This window comes from Oncorhynchus tshawytscha, linkage group LG17 (genome assembly GCF_018296145.1).
Source record: "Oncorhynchus tshawytscha isolate Ot180627B linkage group LG17, Otsh_v2.0, whole genome shotgun sequence".
Taxonomy (NCBI): domain Eukaryota; kingdom Metazoa; phylum Chordata; class Actinopteri; order Salmoniformes; family Salmonidae; genus Oncorhynchus; species Oncorhynchus tshawytscha.
This window is the reverse complement of record NC_056445.1, coordinates 8,499,716-8,516,109: the sequence shown is the minus strand read 5'-3', so window position 1 is coordinate 8,516,109 and position 16,394 is coordinate 8,499,716. Positions and strand designations below refer to the sequence as shown.

Genomic DNA, 16,394 nt, shown 5'->3' with positions numbered 1-16,394 from the left:
TCGATGCAACGAGACAAAGCCTGCAGGGGACCATGACTGTTTAAATTGAATTAATGTCAATTATTTTCAAAATGACATTTGACACCTGGGTTTTTATGTGCTCCAATGTTGTCACGTTTAGTGTCATGATATCACATGTTAAAGTTTTCCTCTCCTATGTTGTCCCATTTATTTCATGAGATTGTGTTTTAACATGTCTTGTGATGTTAGGTTCTTATTTTTCAGAGTAAACAACTCACAGACACTAGAGAAGCTTGAAACCAAGTTTAATTCTGCCCAATTACTTCGCTACTATGGCCTATTTATTGCCTTACCTCCTCATGCCATTTGCACACACTGTATATAGACTTTTTTTTCTATTGTGTTATTGACTGTATGCTTGTTTATTCCATGTGTAACTCTGTGTTGTTGTTTGTGTCACACTGCTTTGCTTTATCTTGGCCAGGTCGCAGTTGTAAATGAGAACTTGTTCTCAACTAGCCTACCTGGTTGGTTAAATAAAGGTGAAATAATATATATTTAAAAAAAGGGTCTTAACAGCTGTAATTCAGACAGCCAAACATTTCTCACCATCACAGGTATATATATCCCACTTAAGACACTCCTCCTTCTCTCCAATCCTTACATCTTATGGTTCCACAGGACAAGGGTAACCGGATACTAAACTCTTATTACTCCCTTCGTGGGATCTGACCTCACCTCCTGACCTCAACCCCTCCTTCGGCTAGTCCACAGATGTCCATCTGCCTCCCCTATAGAAGTCCTTTGATCTCCTCCCGTCCACCCAGCACATTCCACAGCCACTCTGTCTTTCTACAGATCTCACTCCTTAATACACTAAGCGTCTGATCTATCATGCCTTAAATATCTCAATGTTCAACGTTTCGAATCCAACAGTGTAGTGTCATGGCGTTATGCTGACATTTTGCCTCCCCTTGTTGTCACATTTATTTAACATGCGATCATGTTTTCACATGTGCTCACACAGTTGATGTCACGTATAGTTTCATGGTATTACGTTGCTTTGCATGTTTTGTGTAGATTGTTGACCCCACAAATTTTTTTACATACATTTTAATCCACTTTGTAACACACTAAAATGTGAAGAAATACAATGGGTCTGAATACTTTTGCAAGGCACTGTATATAACAAGAGAGAAATCGAAATAGGACAGAAAAGTTTCGAAAGAACTTGGAAGAGGTTTTTGTTTATAGTATGTACAACGGTCCTTCAGATGGGAAAGGGGGAAATAGAGACAGGTAATAGGTGCGGCCTCTGGTTGGCAAACTATTCATAATAACTCATATGGGAGGAATACTTCATTGGGATCTCATATATTGAATACTGCATTAATAAGATCTAGCAGCAAAATCAGTTTCACAAATAGCGACCAATTCCTACCAATGTACTGGGGCTTGGCTTAAGACTGTACCGAGTTGTGGCAAAAAAAATGTACTTGTTCGTTCGACAAGTCACCAAATACCCCAAAAACACTTCAGGTGGATCATGGCATGACACAATACAGGATCAAAAACCATTTGTTTTGGAAATCTCTCTGGTATCTCAGATGGTGCTCTCATTGTCCCTGTCCAGGTCATCTTTGTTCTTAAAGATGCTGACCATGGCATGTCCATTGGGATTGTTGTTCCCATTGGCCTCCAGGGCTGTAGCCTTGGCCTGGCTTCGCAGTTCCAACTTCTTCTGCCGCTTGGACAGTTGCAGGTACAGCACCCCCCACAGCAGGTTGGCCAGGCCGTACAGACAATAGACCAGACCCAGGAACGTTATTCTACGGGGGGAGAGAAGGGACAGAGGTTAGAATAAAGTCCATCCATCCGTCCATTTATCAGTTGAGTTCAGTTGACTGTACCTGAATGCATGTGAGTCGTAGAATCTGCATGCTCCTTGACCCCCACATCGCTTTAATCCCCACTTCAGACACGTCCTGTCAATCAAAGCTCCAAAGTAGATAGGGGGAGGGATTCCACCTGCAAACACACACACAAGTTACTGAAGTGTTTTACTTTATCAAGTTCCTCAACCAAAGAAATTGAATGTAAATAGAATATTTTGAGAATGTTACACAAGGTTCTACGATTGTTCATACCCTCAACAAACTTATCTTACTTACCCAGAGTTCTGCCTATCAATGTATGCATCCCAAGAGCCAGTGATTTTAAATCGGGGTGTATAGATCTGAAACAAAACAAAAGCAACACATTGAGGGTAAACAAAGTTTGCAAACAAAAACAATACAAAAGTGATTCCAATCACAGGTTGGCAGTTTCAGTTGTGTAAAGTTAAAAAGTTCTACTAGTTTTTGGGGGTATTTGTACTTTACTATTGATATTTTTGACAACTTTTACTTCACTACATTCCTAATGAAAATAATGTACTTTTTACACCATACATTTTCCCTGACATGTTGAATGCTTAAGACTGGAAAATGGTCCAATTCACACACTTAACAAGAGCACATCCCTGGTCATCCCTACTGCCTCTGATCTGGCAGACACTCAGAATCATGTCTGAGTGTTGGAATGTTTGCTTAATATAAGGAATTTGAAATGATTTATACTTTTACTTAAGTATAATTTTGCAATTACATGTCCTTTCAATACTTAAGTATATTTCAAACCAAATACTTTTAGACTTTTTCAAGAAGTATTTTACTGGGTGACTTTCACTTTAACTTGAGCCATTTTCAATTAAGGTATCTTTACTTCTACTCAAATATGACAATTGGGTACTGTTTCCACCACTGGGCAGCTCCATCCATCCTAATGTCTTGTCTTACCTGAGCAGGACGATATATCCAGATGTGCCCCCGCAGGCAGAGACGAAGGCCCCCAGGACAGAGACAGCCATGTAGAACTTAAACATCCTGTCACAATCTCTCTTCCTGGGGCACTGTCCCAAGATGGCGGACCTGTTGGTTGGTGGAGCCATCAGCCCCCCCTTCAGCTCCTGCATACATGTGCAGTTATGGAACTCCTGTGGAACAGAGGAAGGAGAAGATGGAAAAAACAGAAGGAGAAACAGTGACTTTAAATTCATCAAAGTTGGTTATGGGTTTGACCCACAAGGGTGCGCAGGTTTTGGCTCCAGCCCAGTACTAACGCAACGGATTGTGTGGTATAGTATATAACATTCCGAAGTGTTCGCTGGAGTTCTACACTCATATGTTGTCCCTATGGAAACAGAGACCTCTGTAACAACAGAGAGATGTGTTAATGTGTTAATAAACAAGGCCGGAGGAGTTGAGAGTAACTCGGAACACATTTAGACATGAGATGTCTTACCATCTCCTTGCCTACGCCCGTGGAGGTCTGGCAGCCAGCAAGACAGGGGGAGGCATAGGTGATGCCATTTCTGGCACACACAGGGTCCCAGTGTTTCAGGGAACAGGAGCAGCCCATGTTACACTGAGATAGCAAGCTCTCCTGCTGGTAAGACACCTCTGTAGCCCTGGGGGATAAAGGTAACAATGTAGCTATGAGTCAAAAGTGTGACAATGTATTGTGTTTATTGTTTTACACGGCAGTCCAGTGCAACGATAATGAACACAAAGACAAAGAACAAAGTTTGTATTTTGTTATCTTATATTATCTAAATCAGTAGCAATAGTAATAGTCAAGCAAAATCTGATTTTGTACCAATCCAAGCACACTGTGCTTCATGCCTTCTCTTAGAATCACTGTATAAATGCTAAGTCTCCAGATATTACATTTCTACAAATTCATTTACTCTATTTACGCAATATGAACTACAGTATTTACCCTTGGTAACCCACTTCTTGGGTTGTCACACTGTAGGAAGTATTGGATGAGCAGGAGGCAGGAGAGGAACTAACCCTAACCTTTACAGTGCTTTCAGAAAGTATTCCCTTTAATTTTTCCGCATTTTGTTGTGTTACAGCCTGAATTCAAAATGGAATAATATCAGCAACAAACAAAAAAAGTCCTCTCACTGTCCATTAACCGTGTTAATTTTCAGCAAACTTAACGTGTAAATATTTGTATGACCATAAAAAGATTCAACAACTGAGACACAAACTGAAAAATTTCCACAGACATGTGACTAACAGAAATGGAATAATGTGTCCCTGAACAAAGGGGGGCGGTTAAAAGTAAGTCATTATCTGGTGTGGTCACCAGCTGCATTAAGTACTGCAGTGCATCTCCTCCTCATGGACTGCACCAGATTTGCCAGTTCCACTCTTCTACCAAGGCACCTGCAAGTTCCCTGACATTTCTGGGGGGAATGGCCCGAGCCTTTACCCTCTGATACAACAGGTACTAGACTTGCTCAATGGGATTGAGATCCGGGCTCTTCGCTGGCAATGGCAGAACACTGACATTAATGTCTGGCAGGAAATCACACACAGAAAGAGCAGTATGGCTGGTGGCATTGTCACAGTGGAGGGTCATGTCAGGATGAGCCCGCAGGAAGGGTACCACATGAGGGAGGAGGATGTCTTCCCTGTAACGCACAGCGTTGAGATTGCCTGCAATGACAACAAGCTCAGTCCAATGATGCTGTGACACACCGCCCGAGACCATGATGGCCCCGCCACCTCCAAATCAATCCCGCTCCAGAGTACAGGCCTCGGTGTAATGCTCATTCCTTCAACGATAATTGCAAATCCGGCCATCACTCCTGGTGAGACAAAACCACGACTCGTCAGTGAAGAGCACTTTTTGCCAGTCCTGTCTTGTCCAGCAACGGTGGGTTTGTGCCCATAGGCGACGTTGTTGCCGGTGATGTCTGGACCTGCCTTACAGGCCTACAAGCCCTCAGTCCAGCCTCTCTCAGCCTATTGCGGACAGTCTGAGCACTGATGGAGTGATTGTGCGTTCCTGGTGTAACTTGGGCAGTTGTTGTTGCCATCCTGTACCTGTCCCGCAGGTGTGATGTTCAGATGTACCGATCCTATTCAGGTGTTGTTACACGTGGTCTGCCACTGCGAGGGCAATCCGCTGTCTCTCCTGTCTCGCTGTACCGCTGTCTTAGGCATCTCACAGTACGGACTGTGGCGTACAGCTGGTCAGCCACCAGGGGGAGACTCGTCGAGGCCTGGTAGCAGATGGGGTGTACATCATGAGGCGATGGCTCCATCTGCTGGACGTGCCAGGTCTCGACGGCTCCCCAGCCGTGACTAATTGGGGTTGATTGGGAGCTTGTGAGTAATCAAGGGTGGATTGCTCACCAGCTGTGCAAGGCCCATAAAGCTGCCAGAAGGGCAGCACACAAGGGGACTCGGGGAAGTAAGGTGACTTCCATGAAGTTGGAGACGGTGCCCGAGCGGAAACGAAGGAATTTGAGTTTGTGTGCCAAACAGGATACAGCAAGACCCGGAGCCCAGAAGAAGGTATCCCGGAGAGGGTCTCATGGGGGAGACCTATCCTTTTCTTTTTTGAACCCTAATTTAAATAAAACACCCTTGAAACTGAGCTAATCCTTCCCTGTCCATGTCTGATCTGGGTAAACGTCTTGACCAAACCCCCTGGTCTGCCACAGGACATTGACATTTATTGACCTGGCCACATCTACAGTCCCCATGCCTTATTGCAACATGCCTAAGGCACGTTCACACAGATGAGCAGGGACCCTGGGAATCTTTCTTTTGGTGTTTTTCAGAGTCAGTAGAAAGGCCTTTTTAGTGTCACTGTGACCTTAATTGCCTACTGTCTAAGCTGTTCGTGTCTTAACGACCGCTACACAGGTGCATGTTCATTAATTGTTTATGGTTCATTGATCAAGCATGGGAAACAGTGTTTAAACCCTTTACAATGAAGATTCGTGAAGTTATTTGGATTTTTACGAATTATCTTTGAAAGACAGGGTCCTGAAAAAAAGATGTTTATTTTTTTTGTAGAGTTTATATATACTTTTTTACACACAGTACACCATTATGACGAAGTCAAAACATGTTGGTAGGCATTTTTGAAAATGTATTGAAAATTAAATACAGAAATATCTAATTTACAAAGTATTCACACCCCTGAGGGAATACTTTGTAGAAGCCTCTTTGGCAGCGATTACAGCTGTGAGTCTTTCTGGCCTAGTCTCTAAGAGCTTTCCACACCTGGATTGTACAACATTTGCCCATTTATTATTTTCAAAGTTCTTAACTCTTTCAGATTGATTGTTGACCATTACTAGACAACCGTTTCCGTGTCTTGCCACTCAGGAACATTCCCTGTCTTATTGGTAAGCAACTACAGTGTAGATTTGGCCTTATGTTTTAGGTTTGTTTTGGCGTAATGTGTTTTATTGGATTTGTCCCCAAACATAATGTTTGTTATTCACAACAAAAAAATGAATTGCTTTGCCACATTTTCTGCAGTATTACTTTAGTGCCTTGTTGCAACATTTTTTTATTCTGTACAAGCTTCCTTCTTTTCACTCTGTGAATTAGGTTAGTATTGTCGAGTAACTACAATGCTGTTGATCCATCCTAAGTTTTCTCCTACCACAGCCAGTCAATTCTGTAACTGTTTTAATGTCACCATTGGCCTCATGGTGAAATCCCTAAGCGGTTTCCTTCCTCTCCGGCAACTGAGTTAGGAAGGACGCCTGTATATTTCTAGTGACTGGGTGTATTGATACCCCATCCAAAGAGTAATGAATAACTTCACCATGCTCAAAAGAGATATTCAAGGTGTGTTTTTTTTTTTTTTTTACACATCTACCAATAGGTGCCCTTTGCGAGGCATTGGAAAAACCTCCCTGGTGTTTCTGGTTGAATCTGTTTTTGAAATTCACTGCTTGACTGAGCGACCTTACAGATAATTAATTGTATGTGTGGGCTACACTATTATTGCAGGCAAAGTAAGTCTATGCAACTTTTTACGTGACTTGTTCAGCAAATCTGTACACCTGAACATATTTAGGCTTGCCATAAGAAAGGGGTTGCATACTTATTGACTTAAAGACATCTTTTCATTCCTATGTAAAAATGTAGAAAAAAAAAATTCCACTTTGACATTATGAGGTATTGTGTGGAGGCCAGTGACACAACATCTCAATGTCACCCATTTTAAATTCAGTCTGTTAACCTAACAAAATGTATATTACATGAACTACAGTACTTACCCTTGATAGGTCATGGTGAGGCCAGCCACCTCTGAGTTGTCACACTGTAGGAAGTACTGGATGAGCAGGAGGCAGAAGGAGAGGAAGGAGGAGACGATGGAGAGTCGGGCGGCTCCCAGAACGCTCAGCTTGAACCGCTTCATCACCAAGCCTCCCACGATGACCCCAACTGCCACCGCAGGCAGGTTCATCGAACCTGGACAGAGACAGACAAGTCAAATCTGTAGTACTTTATTCACCCAAAAGTGGTCAAATCATTTGCCATGCAATCACATTTTAAAACATAAAACAGGCTCCATTGAAAGATTTGTAAAGACTGTCAGGAAAGTAGTTGAGCATAGATGGATACATGTGTACCAGCATGATTTATAATGTCTGGCATGTGTATAACTAATGCATAGCAGAGTATTTTAAATGCACAGTTACTGCTGACAGTATAAGCTGTGTGGGAAAGGTTTTGCATGACAGTCATGTACAATATGAACTAGATACTCGTGGACAAGTGGTGGTGAGTAATCAGGTTAGCTACTGTACTATCTAATAACAGTACAGAGTGCTCTTTCAGTTTAAAGTTGCTGCCCAAACATGCACACACTTTTAGTCATGTTTATCTCAGTCATGTTCTTTCAATTGCAACATGGCTTCGGCTCTCTTCTGAGTGAAGGAGAGAGAAGGAGAGAGAAAGTGTCTGCGTGTGCCTCTTATACTGTTGCCGACCTATCAAGAAGATTGCCTTGGAGGGAGACTGCCCGTAGACCTGCTCCATGAACTTGGGTTTGAAGGTGATCATCCCTATGAAGCCATTGAATGCCACCACGGACGTCAGGATGATCAGCAGGTAGACTTTGTTGCTGAACAGCCTTTTCAGGGACGGCGCAAAATCTGGAAATAACAAGAAATGACAATTCAGAAAGGCATATTGTAGTATTCAGTAACGTCAAAATAGTTGGAGGCAGGGAAATCCAATGTTCAGCAATACATTGATCACTCTAGTATAATGTCATAGATAAGGTACAGTATCAGTATCCATATAAGGTACAGTATCCACCATATAATGAAATGTGGTCAATGGAATGTGGTATTTGTAATCATTTGGCTGTAGTCAGAGTCTGTACTGTCACTAAGTTGTCGGTCTTGAGCAACGCTTGGTCCTATATCTCGCATAGATTAGTGCTTAAATGGGGTCAGGGGTTTGGGGTCTGTTAAGGGTCAGTGGTCAGACTCTGGATCAGGTTTGTCTAAGCTGTAATGTCCATCAATGATTGAAGACAATGCAAGAATTCCGCCGCCCCAGTTCCATTAGTCACTAGCCTCTTTCCCCAGCACCTAACAACTCTGGGATCATAGATTTGAAAGTATTGGACAGATGAAGGTTAGTTATCAGAAACACAACTTTGGGCAAGGTGGAGGCATTACTTTTTCCAACACCTACCCCACCCTCTCTGAAGCTAGGCGAAGGGACTAGGAATGTAAATGGAATCAATCCCGCAATACCTTTAGCCATGGCAGCCATGGTGACAGGCTGTGGTGCATCCTCCTCAGTATTGTCCTCCGGTATGAAACTGCCCTGCTCCGGCTCCACCTCTGGGGTGTCAGAGGAGCTCTTCGCCTGTATGTCCTCCTTCTGTCTCTTTTTGCTGGGGCTCTTGCACTGCTTAGCCAGAGTATTGGGGAGGAACCAAAATGGAATCCCAGCCAGGAGCATCAGGAAGCCAGATACCAGGAAGCCTAACCACCAGGCCCCCACCCAGCGAGAGTCCTTGTGGTTGATGGAGATGCTCTCTGTGGGTAGGAGAGAGATACAGATGTGAGTGAGTATGAGGGTGAACATGGTCAGTTGATCAGACATTTCCTTAAACTAACTAACTGGGCTGCTGAATTCATATTCCATTATAATCTGAAATAATAGCAATAATATCAATGTTATCAAGTAATGCTCAAAATGTGAAGACTCAGCTACATGGCTCAATTAGCTCTACAGAAATCCCTGGTAATCTTAGCTCTCTAAAGACCATCATTACTACACAGCAATTTCTCCAGTTGAATAAACACCGATTCTTACATTTAACACTGTTCCAGTGTCTATACGGGTTCAGACTTTTCAGTGTTAAATTAACACTTTGCTTAATGTAAGGTCTTGTTTGCATATTTTCCAGTGTGCCTTTCGAGTAGTTACCACCCATGACTGTATATGTTAGTGACAGAGACATGGTTGTTCATTGATTTTCAGTCTTGTGACCATCACCAAGTGAGTTCCAAAGCGAATATGTTTTCATTACAATCTAATTCGTTAAGACACTACAATAATGAGTGCACAAACATGAAGAACATGTTGACTCCAATGCTTCCCACAATTGTGTCAAGTTGGCTGGATGCCCTTTGGGTGGTGACCCATTATTGATACACACAGGAAACTGTTGAGCGTGAAAAACCCAACAGCATTGCAGTTCTTGACATAAACTGGTGCGCCTGGCACCTACTACCATTCCCTGTTCAAAGGCACTTACATCTTTTGTCTTGCACATTCACCCTCTGAATGGCACAAATACACAATCCATGTCTCAATTGTCTTACGGTTTAAAAGTCATTATTTAACCTGTCTCCTACCCTTCTTTTACACTGATTGAAGTGGATTTAACAAGTGCCATCAATGTGGGATCAATGTGGGATCATAGCATTTACCTGGATTCACCTAGTCAGTCTATATCATGGAAAGAACAGTATGAAATATTATTTTGTATACTCTGTATTTCATAAGTTTTACCCTAATACAGTGGCCTGAAACGCATGGTTTTACAGGCCACTTCAGGTCTGCAAGTCACATTATGCTGGCTTGCAAAGTCATGTGTAATTCCTATTGGAATCCAGCCAGAATGAGAATATCAAACATTTGGAATTGTTATTCACTCGCATCCTGCATTCAGCATGATTGCCAGGCTTGGGAAAACAAAGATATGACAGTACCTAAAGCATCTAAACTTGAACAACCATTTCAGTAATGGGTGAAATAAGTCCAAGTAACAGATTGGATTAGTTTAGAACAATGTATGTTATTTATATTTGAATTGCATAAAGTGAATTAATCAATCAATGTACATTTAAAAAATACAGAAATTGAAACAAACAATTTCAAAAATCACCCTGTAATAGAGCATGCTAGGATATATGATAATGATGGGTGTGGTTTTGGTTCAACACTGGTTATTAACATCAACACTGGGGTTATTTTACACCACTGAGTGTTAATTTAACTCCTACAGAGTTAATTTAACTCCTGAATGTACTTTAAAAATCAACAAAAGTGAACACTGCCCAATTTGCTGTGTGGATAAAAATATACTGTTCTAGATAGATAGGATAATTATTATCTTAATGCAAACAGATTTAAATGTCTCTATGTTTAGAAATGACCTTCAGCACCCAAAAATCCCAACCAATAACCCGAGATGACCAAACCGTTCTGCAAACAAACCACACAAAACAACTACCCTCTGACACGATTTAGCAACATCATAGAAGTTAATCAACTTCAGATTCCACCCAAATAGATGGATTAAAATAAAATAAATGAAAATCAAATGTATTTATATAACCCTTCTTACATCAGCTGATATATCAAAGTGCTGTACAGAAACCCAGCCTAAAACCCCAAACAGCAAGCAATGCAGGTGTAGAAGCAACTTAGTAACTAATAAATGAGGCAAATGCAACATGATTATTAGTAACACATATTCCGCCATAAATACAATATCGATGTGCACATATAAATACATCCTAACTTACATAAAATAGACAATGTATGATTTGTTAATTCAAGAGCTGGTTACCTAAATCCACAGAGCCAATGTCCACGTAGATCTTGGCACAGAAGGAGCCAAACATGAAGCCAAATACAGGCCCCAGGATGCCAACAGTCTGTAAACACGCTGAGGCAGAGGAGACAGAGAGACTTGTTCAGATACAGTTCGAGCAACAGAAAAGACAGTAGATTCAACTGAAGTTAGTTCGATAGTTTGGCCATATTCGTTTGCCATATGGTTTGCTGTAGCTGATACATCTAAGTCAGCTATTGCTATTTGCAGGATGGCAGATTTTGATATTGAATGGCTGAAGAGGCTGTTTCTAACCAAGGTTTACACAATACAAGTGGGAGGTGTTGGGTGAAGTTGCCCCAAGATGCTGATCTTGGGTCAGTTTTCATTTCCCCACTAATGGTTCAGTTTAGGATTGAGGAGGGGAAGCTGATCCTAGACCTACGTCTAGGGGAAACTTCAACCGGGAACGGTGTGGTATGGAAGAGGTTGAAGAGATGTCGTACGGTATAAAAAGAGGTTTACTAACCAATGTTGATATGGTACACCTGAAAAGTGTTTAACTAACCAAGGTAGATGGCAGTGTTCTCCTTTCTGGCGTAGTCGTCCAGATAGGACACTCCTAAAGGCATGACAGGCGTCTCTCCGATCCCCCGCAGCATGTTACCCAGGAATACATAGATCCACATGGACGAACCTGCCTCCTTCTCACACGCTGTGGGAGCACAAAGCACGCTTTCTTAAATCCTGGGGGCTCAAAGGTGTGCATATTTTTGTTTTTGCCCTAGCAATAAGACACTTGATTCAACTTATCCACTCATCAATCCTTTAAATCAGGTGTGTTAGGGCTAGTACCAAAACGAAAAAGTACGCCATGTTGGTTTCGTAGGACCAGTATTCAGGAACAAAAAGGCATACAATTAGGATCAGCTTTCTTGTCCTTAAGGGTAAAATGGTCTTGAATACACAGTGCTGCTCCATAAAAAATAACTTGTGGCAATTTTTTATATATATATATATATATATATATATATATATATATTTAAAAAAAAATGTAATCCAATTTTGTGATATCCAATTGCCATCTTGTCTCATCGCTGTAACTCCCCAACGGGCTCGGTAGAGGCGAAGGTTGAGTCATGTGTTCTCCGAAACATTGCCGCCAAACCACGCATCTTATTAACACTCGCCCAACCCGGCCAAACCCTCCCCTAACTCGGACGACGCTGGGCCAAAATGTGCACCGCCCTATGGGACTCCTGGTCACGGCCAGTTGTGACACAGCCTGGAATCAAACCCGGGTCTGTAGTGACGCCTCTGGCACTTTTAACCTGTGACACACCATTTATCTGAGATTGGCACAGTGGAGGTTGGTAGGAGGAACTATAGACCAATGGGCTCATTGTCATGGCTGGAATGGAGTAAATGGAACGGAGTCGTGTTCTCCATATGTTTGATACTGTTCCATTAATTCCATTCCATGTATTCCATTGAGCCCGCAATACTGTATGTAGACTACAGTTCCCAGATGCAGCCAGACTCTGATGCTGCAGTGATGGTGAATGACTCGTTACCTGCTTTACTCGCAGCTGTAGACAGATCATTTATGACCAGATGACTCGTGTTGGCCAGACAAGGCAGTATACTTTCTGTCGAGTTTTCCTCAGGTATATGTGACAGGGTTGTTTCATATACATACCTGCATGGGAAAGAAATGAAATGTATGTTTCCTCTGTAAAGTGATACAGTGGTTCTGAGAAGGCACATGTCCCTTCTTCATACCCAAGCATTTCTTTGTTGTTTTTTTGTAACCACTTCTTTTAGAAGTGTTAAGATTTTCTCTCAATTCTTTATTGTCAAGCCTCACGTTCAATTTACATGTATATACTATTCACAAATATATACCACCTAGAGATAAATAGTCAATAAACCCAATAAGGGGTGTACTCACTGTCCCTGGAAGAAGTGTGGCAGAGCAGTTAGGAAGGCCCCAGCAGCCATAATGAGACAGCCAATCCCTATCAGTCTGGGCCTGTGGAGCTTTGCCCCAAAGTAGCTCACAAATGCTATCACCAGCAGGTTACCTGGTAGGAGAGAGAACAGAACCATGATATGGCCAATGAGTCATGTTTATGGAGCTAAAGTTAGAAGGCAACACCTCACAGGGCACAGACTTTTACTGTTCAGAATCAAATCAACCCCGATACTTCTTGGAATGTATTTCTTAAATGATTGTGAGCAAAATGGTGAAAATTCCACCTAGCCCATTACAGACCTTTAACTTTTGACCTTATTTGTCCCAGAGGAATTTTTGTTGTGCAGCAAGACCACACATAACAAGAAACATGGTATGGTTAGGTGGAGGCCTTGAACTGTGCTGCTTACATAGATGTTCAGGACAAGTATATGGGGCTAGGGGCCAGGGTTTGATGTCCTCTTGTAAGATCAATAAACATCATCTATTGATTTCGGGCCCTGTGCAAACAAGGCCTTAGGACTAAGTACTTAGGACATTAGGCCTACCAATCTCAAAGCTGCCATCGATGACTCCTATAAGTGAGCTGGGGATGTCGAAGCGTCTCTCTATCTGGGTGACAGAACTCTTCATGTAGCTTCCCCCGAAGGCTTTTGCGAAATACACAAAGGACAGGGAAACCAGGAACAGCTATGAAAATAAACACAAAGCAGAGTTAGATGAAGGCAATGTCCCTAGAGTCTAGATGTTGATCTGGGGCCAGATTTGTGTTTCTCCAGATTATAGTTAATGTTGGGGTTTGGGAAGGGTAAACTGACATCTGAAATCTACCCAGAGCACACAAAACAACATCGAAGGGTCAGGAAAACATGAGTATGGATTGTTTGACACCACTTCCACTGTCCTACAGTTGATTGTTCATAAGACAGGACATCTACTGTAGTTCAAGACGATCCTAAAGAAACTAATAATACCCAGACACAGACAACAAGACTCATTTGACCCATTTGGAAAAGGTGTTGTCATCCAGCCATGTGCTGATATCTCTTCAGTTATGGGATTCATAACATACCAAGTAACAGGTTATCGACCACCATAACAGTCAGTTCTAGGGAATAACTTGAATAACTATTTTTGATCTATTAAATAATGTTAAATAAAAATACATCTATAAGTGAATGTGTGTACAGACACTGTCTTTCAACCAAATATTTAGGTTGAAAAACTGCTTTGTCATTTTACAGGTCTGGCTGTTGGATGACTCAGCAAAACATGTAACTCTTGTATCCACCCCTCCTGCTTCACCACCTTTTTGCCTATTTGGCCTCCCACACCTTCAGTCCCTTCAGTTCAGATATAGTTGTTAGTCAATCTGACGTTGGTGTTTTTTTTCTAAAAGACCGAACCTGAGCTGTACAGAGAATAAACAACTACAGAGTTGTCGGTAAAGGTCTGGGTCAGAGGCTCTCCATGGAATACGTTTACACAATCACTGCAATCCCATTTGCCATAGTACACAGCAGCGAATATAACAGCCAGGCTGCCATGTAAAAAATCTTCCCAGTGTGAAATAGTTCACAATAGTTCTGATCTTGTTCTGATTGTGACGTCATGCTGTAAAAATTTCCCACAGCGTGACAACGTTGCCAGTTCAATAGTTGCAAGCGTATCTCTTTATGTGGATGACTGAGCTCGTGAGGATGCTTCCCTCTCACACCTTCTAACTATTCTGTGGGCAAGGGCATATGCTTCACACATCTGCCAATCAATGGTGACAAGGAGCATTGACACTGACCAATCAGAAGCTTGTTGAGGCATGAGGTCAGCATATAAATACCCAGACTTGAGCACCAAAGTTGATGTGAGAAGATATTTTTTGGTCACTACTTTTTTGATTGACAGTGCATATATTTGTTAGTTAGATAACTAAATCAAGGGCAAGGGAGGGTGAGAGAGAAACATCCGCATGAGCTCAGCCATCCACATAAAGAGACACACATGCAATTATTAAACTGGGAACTATTTCACGCTGGGAAGATTTTTACCTGACACAGGCGGCCTGTCAATACTTCACTTACTTAGTCGTCTTCATTCCTATATGGAACATAAGGCTTCCACGAGAGAATGGCACTATTCCCTAGTTTCTGCCTGTCTGGCCAATACTTCAATCAGGCTTATTTCATCTTCTTGAACATTTACTTCTCTCTTTCCAGGATCCGTATTTTTCAAGAGACACCAGTTAAGTTCCCCTTGCAAGTTCTGTGTGGACCACTATTAAGTTCCAAATGTTTCTTTCCAAGTACATCTAACTTGACTGTTTCTCTTCATCATCTACTAAGGAGGCACATGTCCTTACTACCCTGAATACCCTGATGAAGACGTATTGAGGAATTAAAACACTGACCTTCAGTTTGGAGCAGCAAGGCACCCGGGGCGCCTTAGTTTCAACACTCATGATGACCTCCGCGGTTGACACAGGTAAATGTAGAGTGAACCAGCGGACCTACGGGCAGACAGACGGCAAGATCTGGGGTTGACTACTGTGATGGTCAAAAACCTTCCGGTAGAATCACATTTTCGTAGGTACACAAATGTCAGCGCAGCTACGCAGGTTAAGCATTACATAATCATTTTCTCTTCCTGTTGCTCTAGTCATTATTACCAATTATCAATCAAATCAATCAACATACTATGTACAACACACACTTTCCAGCACAAGGAATGTTGTGTAATACAGTATATTGATTTAAAAAAATACAAAAATACCAGTTTTTACCAGTGCAGCAGCAGAGGTCCCACGAGGAGATGGAGAGATGTGTTAGAGCAGCAGACGATTTCACTGACAGGACTTTGGTTGAAAAGCAAACCTTTATCTTAAAGAGGCATTATAGCCCAGGTAGTTTGGATCCTGGATGTTGATTGGCTGAAACTCAAACATCCATTCTACAGTAATCAGTAACCCACCAGCCACCACTCATGTGAACTCTTTGATCATGTCGACATTCAGGCCGTCCCCTAAAAAAATGTGAGTGACCATGAGAGAGGTAGGGACCCAATCATAGGAATCCTGGAGCAGAGTCCACAAGGTTCACGGAACACTATGTCGCAGACGCAAAACAAACAGACAAACAAACATGCTCACACATTTACACACACAACCACTGAACTCATGGAGAGAATATCATATGAGAGACTCCATGACACACCGTAAATCCTCTCCTTGAGTCCTACTACTAAAAACGGTGCATTTTACAAGCAGGTCAGGTAGAGCTAAAGTAAGAATCTTCTACAGACTTGCAATAATTAAGGTCCCTTTTTCCTCCCTCGTGAAACTCATGAATGCTTTTCTAAGGCAGGGTGTAACCGTGCCTGTTCAAAGTCTTCCAGGCCTTTGTTGTAGAGTTTCCAAACAATGTCGCTCTCCCTCAACTGAGGATGGGACAGGAGGCTGTGGAACAATGGTTCTCAACCAGGGGAGCTAGAACACCTAGTGGGCCTTACAGAGTTC

At 42.2% G+C, this 16,394-nt stretch overlaps 1 protein-coding gene across 1 annotated transcript; it reads right to left on the bottom strand.

Moving 5' to 3' along the window:
* Nucleotides 1-923: 923 nt before the first annotated feature.
* On the bottom strand, nt 924-15,845 carry LOC112216789 (solute carrier organic anion transporter family member 1C1). Its single transcript, XM_024376858.2, has 15 exons — nt 15,663-15,845; nt 15,291-15,389; nt 13,435-13,576; nt 12,863-12,995; nt 12,486-12,610; nt 11,480-11,626; nt 10,927-11,025; nt 8,594-8,881; nt 7,817-7,981; nt 7,100-7,295; nt 3,304-3,469; nt 2,799-2,995; nt 2,133-2,197; nt 1,872-1,989; nt 924-1,790 (listed from the first exon to the last, which is right to left on the bottom strand). Exons 2-15 carry the CDS (start codon nt 15,339-15,341, stop codon nt 1,565-1,567), a joined length of 2,118 nt encoding a protein of 705 aa, XP_024232626.1. The 5' UTR covers nt 15,342-15,389; nt 15,663-15,845; the 3' UTR covers nt 924-1,564.
* Between the last annotated feature and the right edge of the window lie 549 nt (nt 15,846-16,394).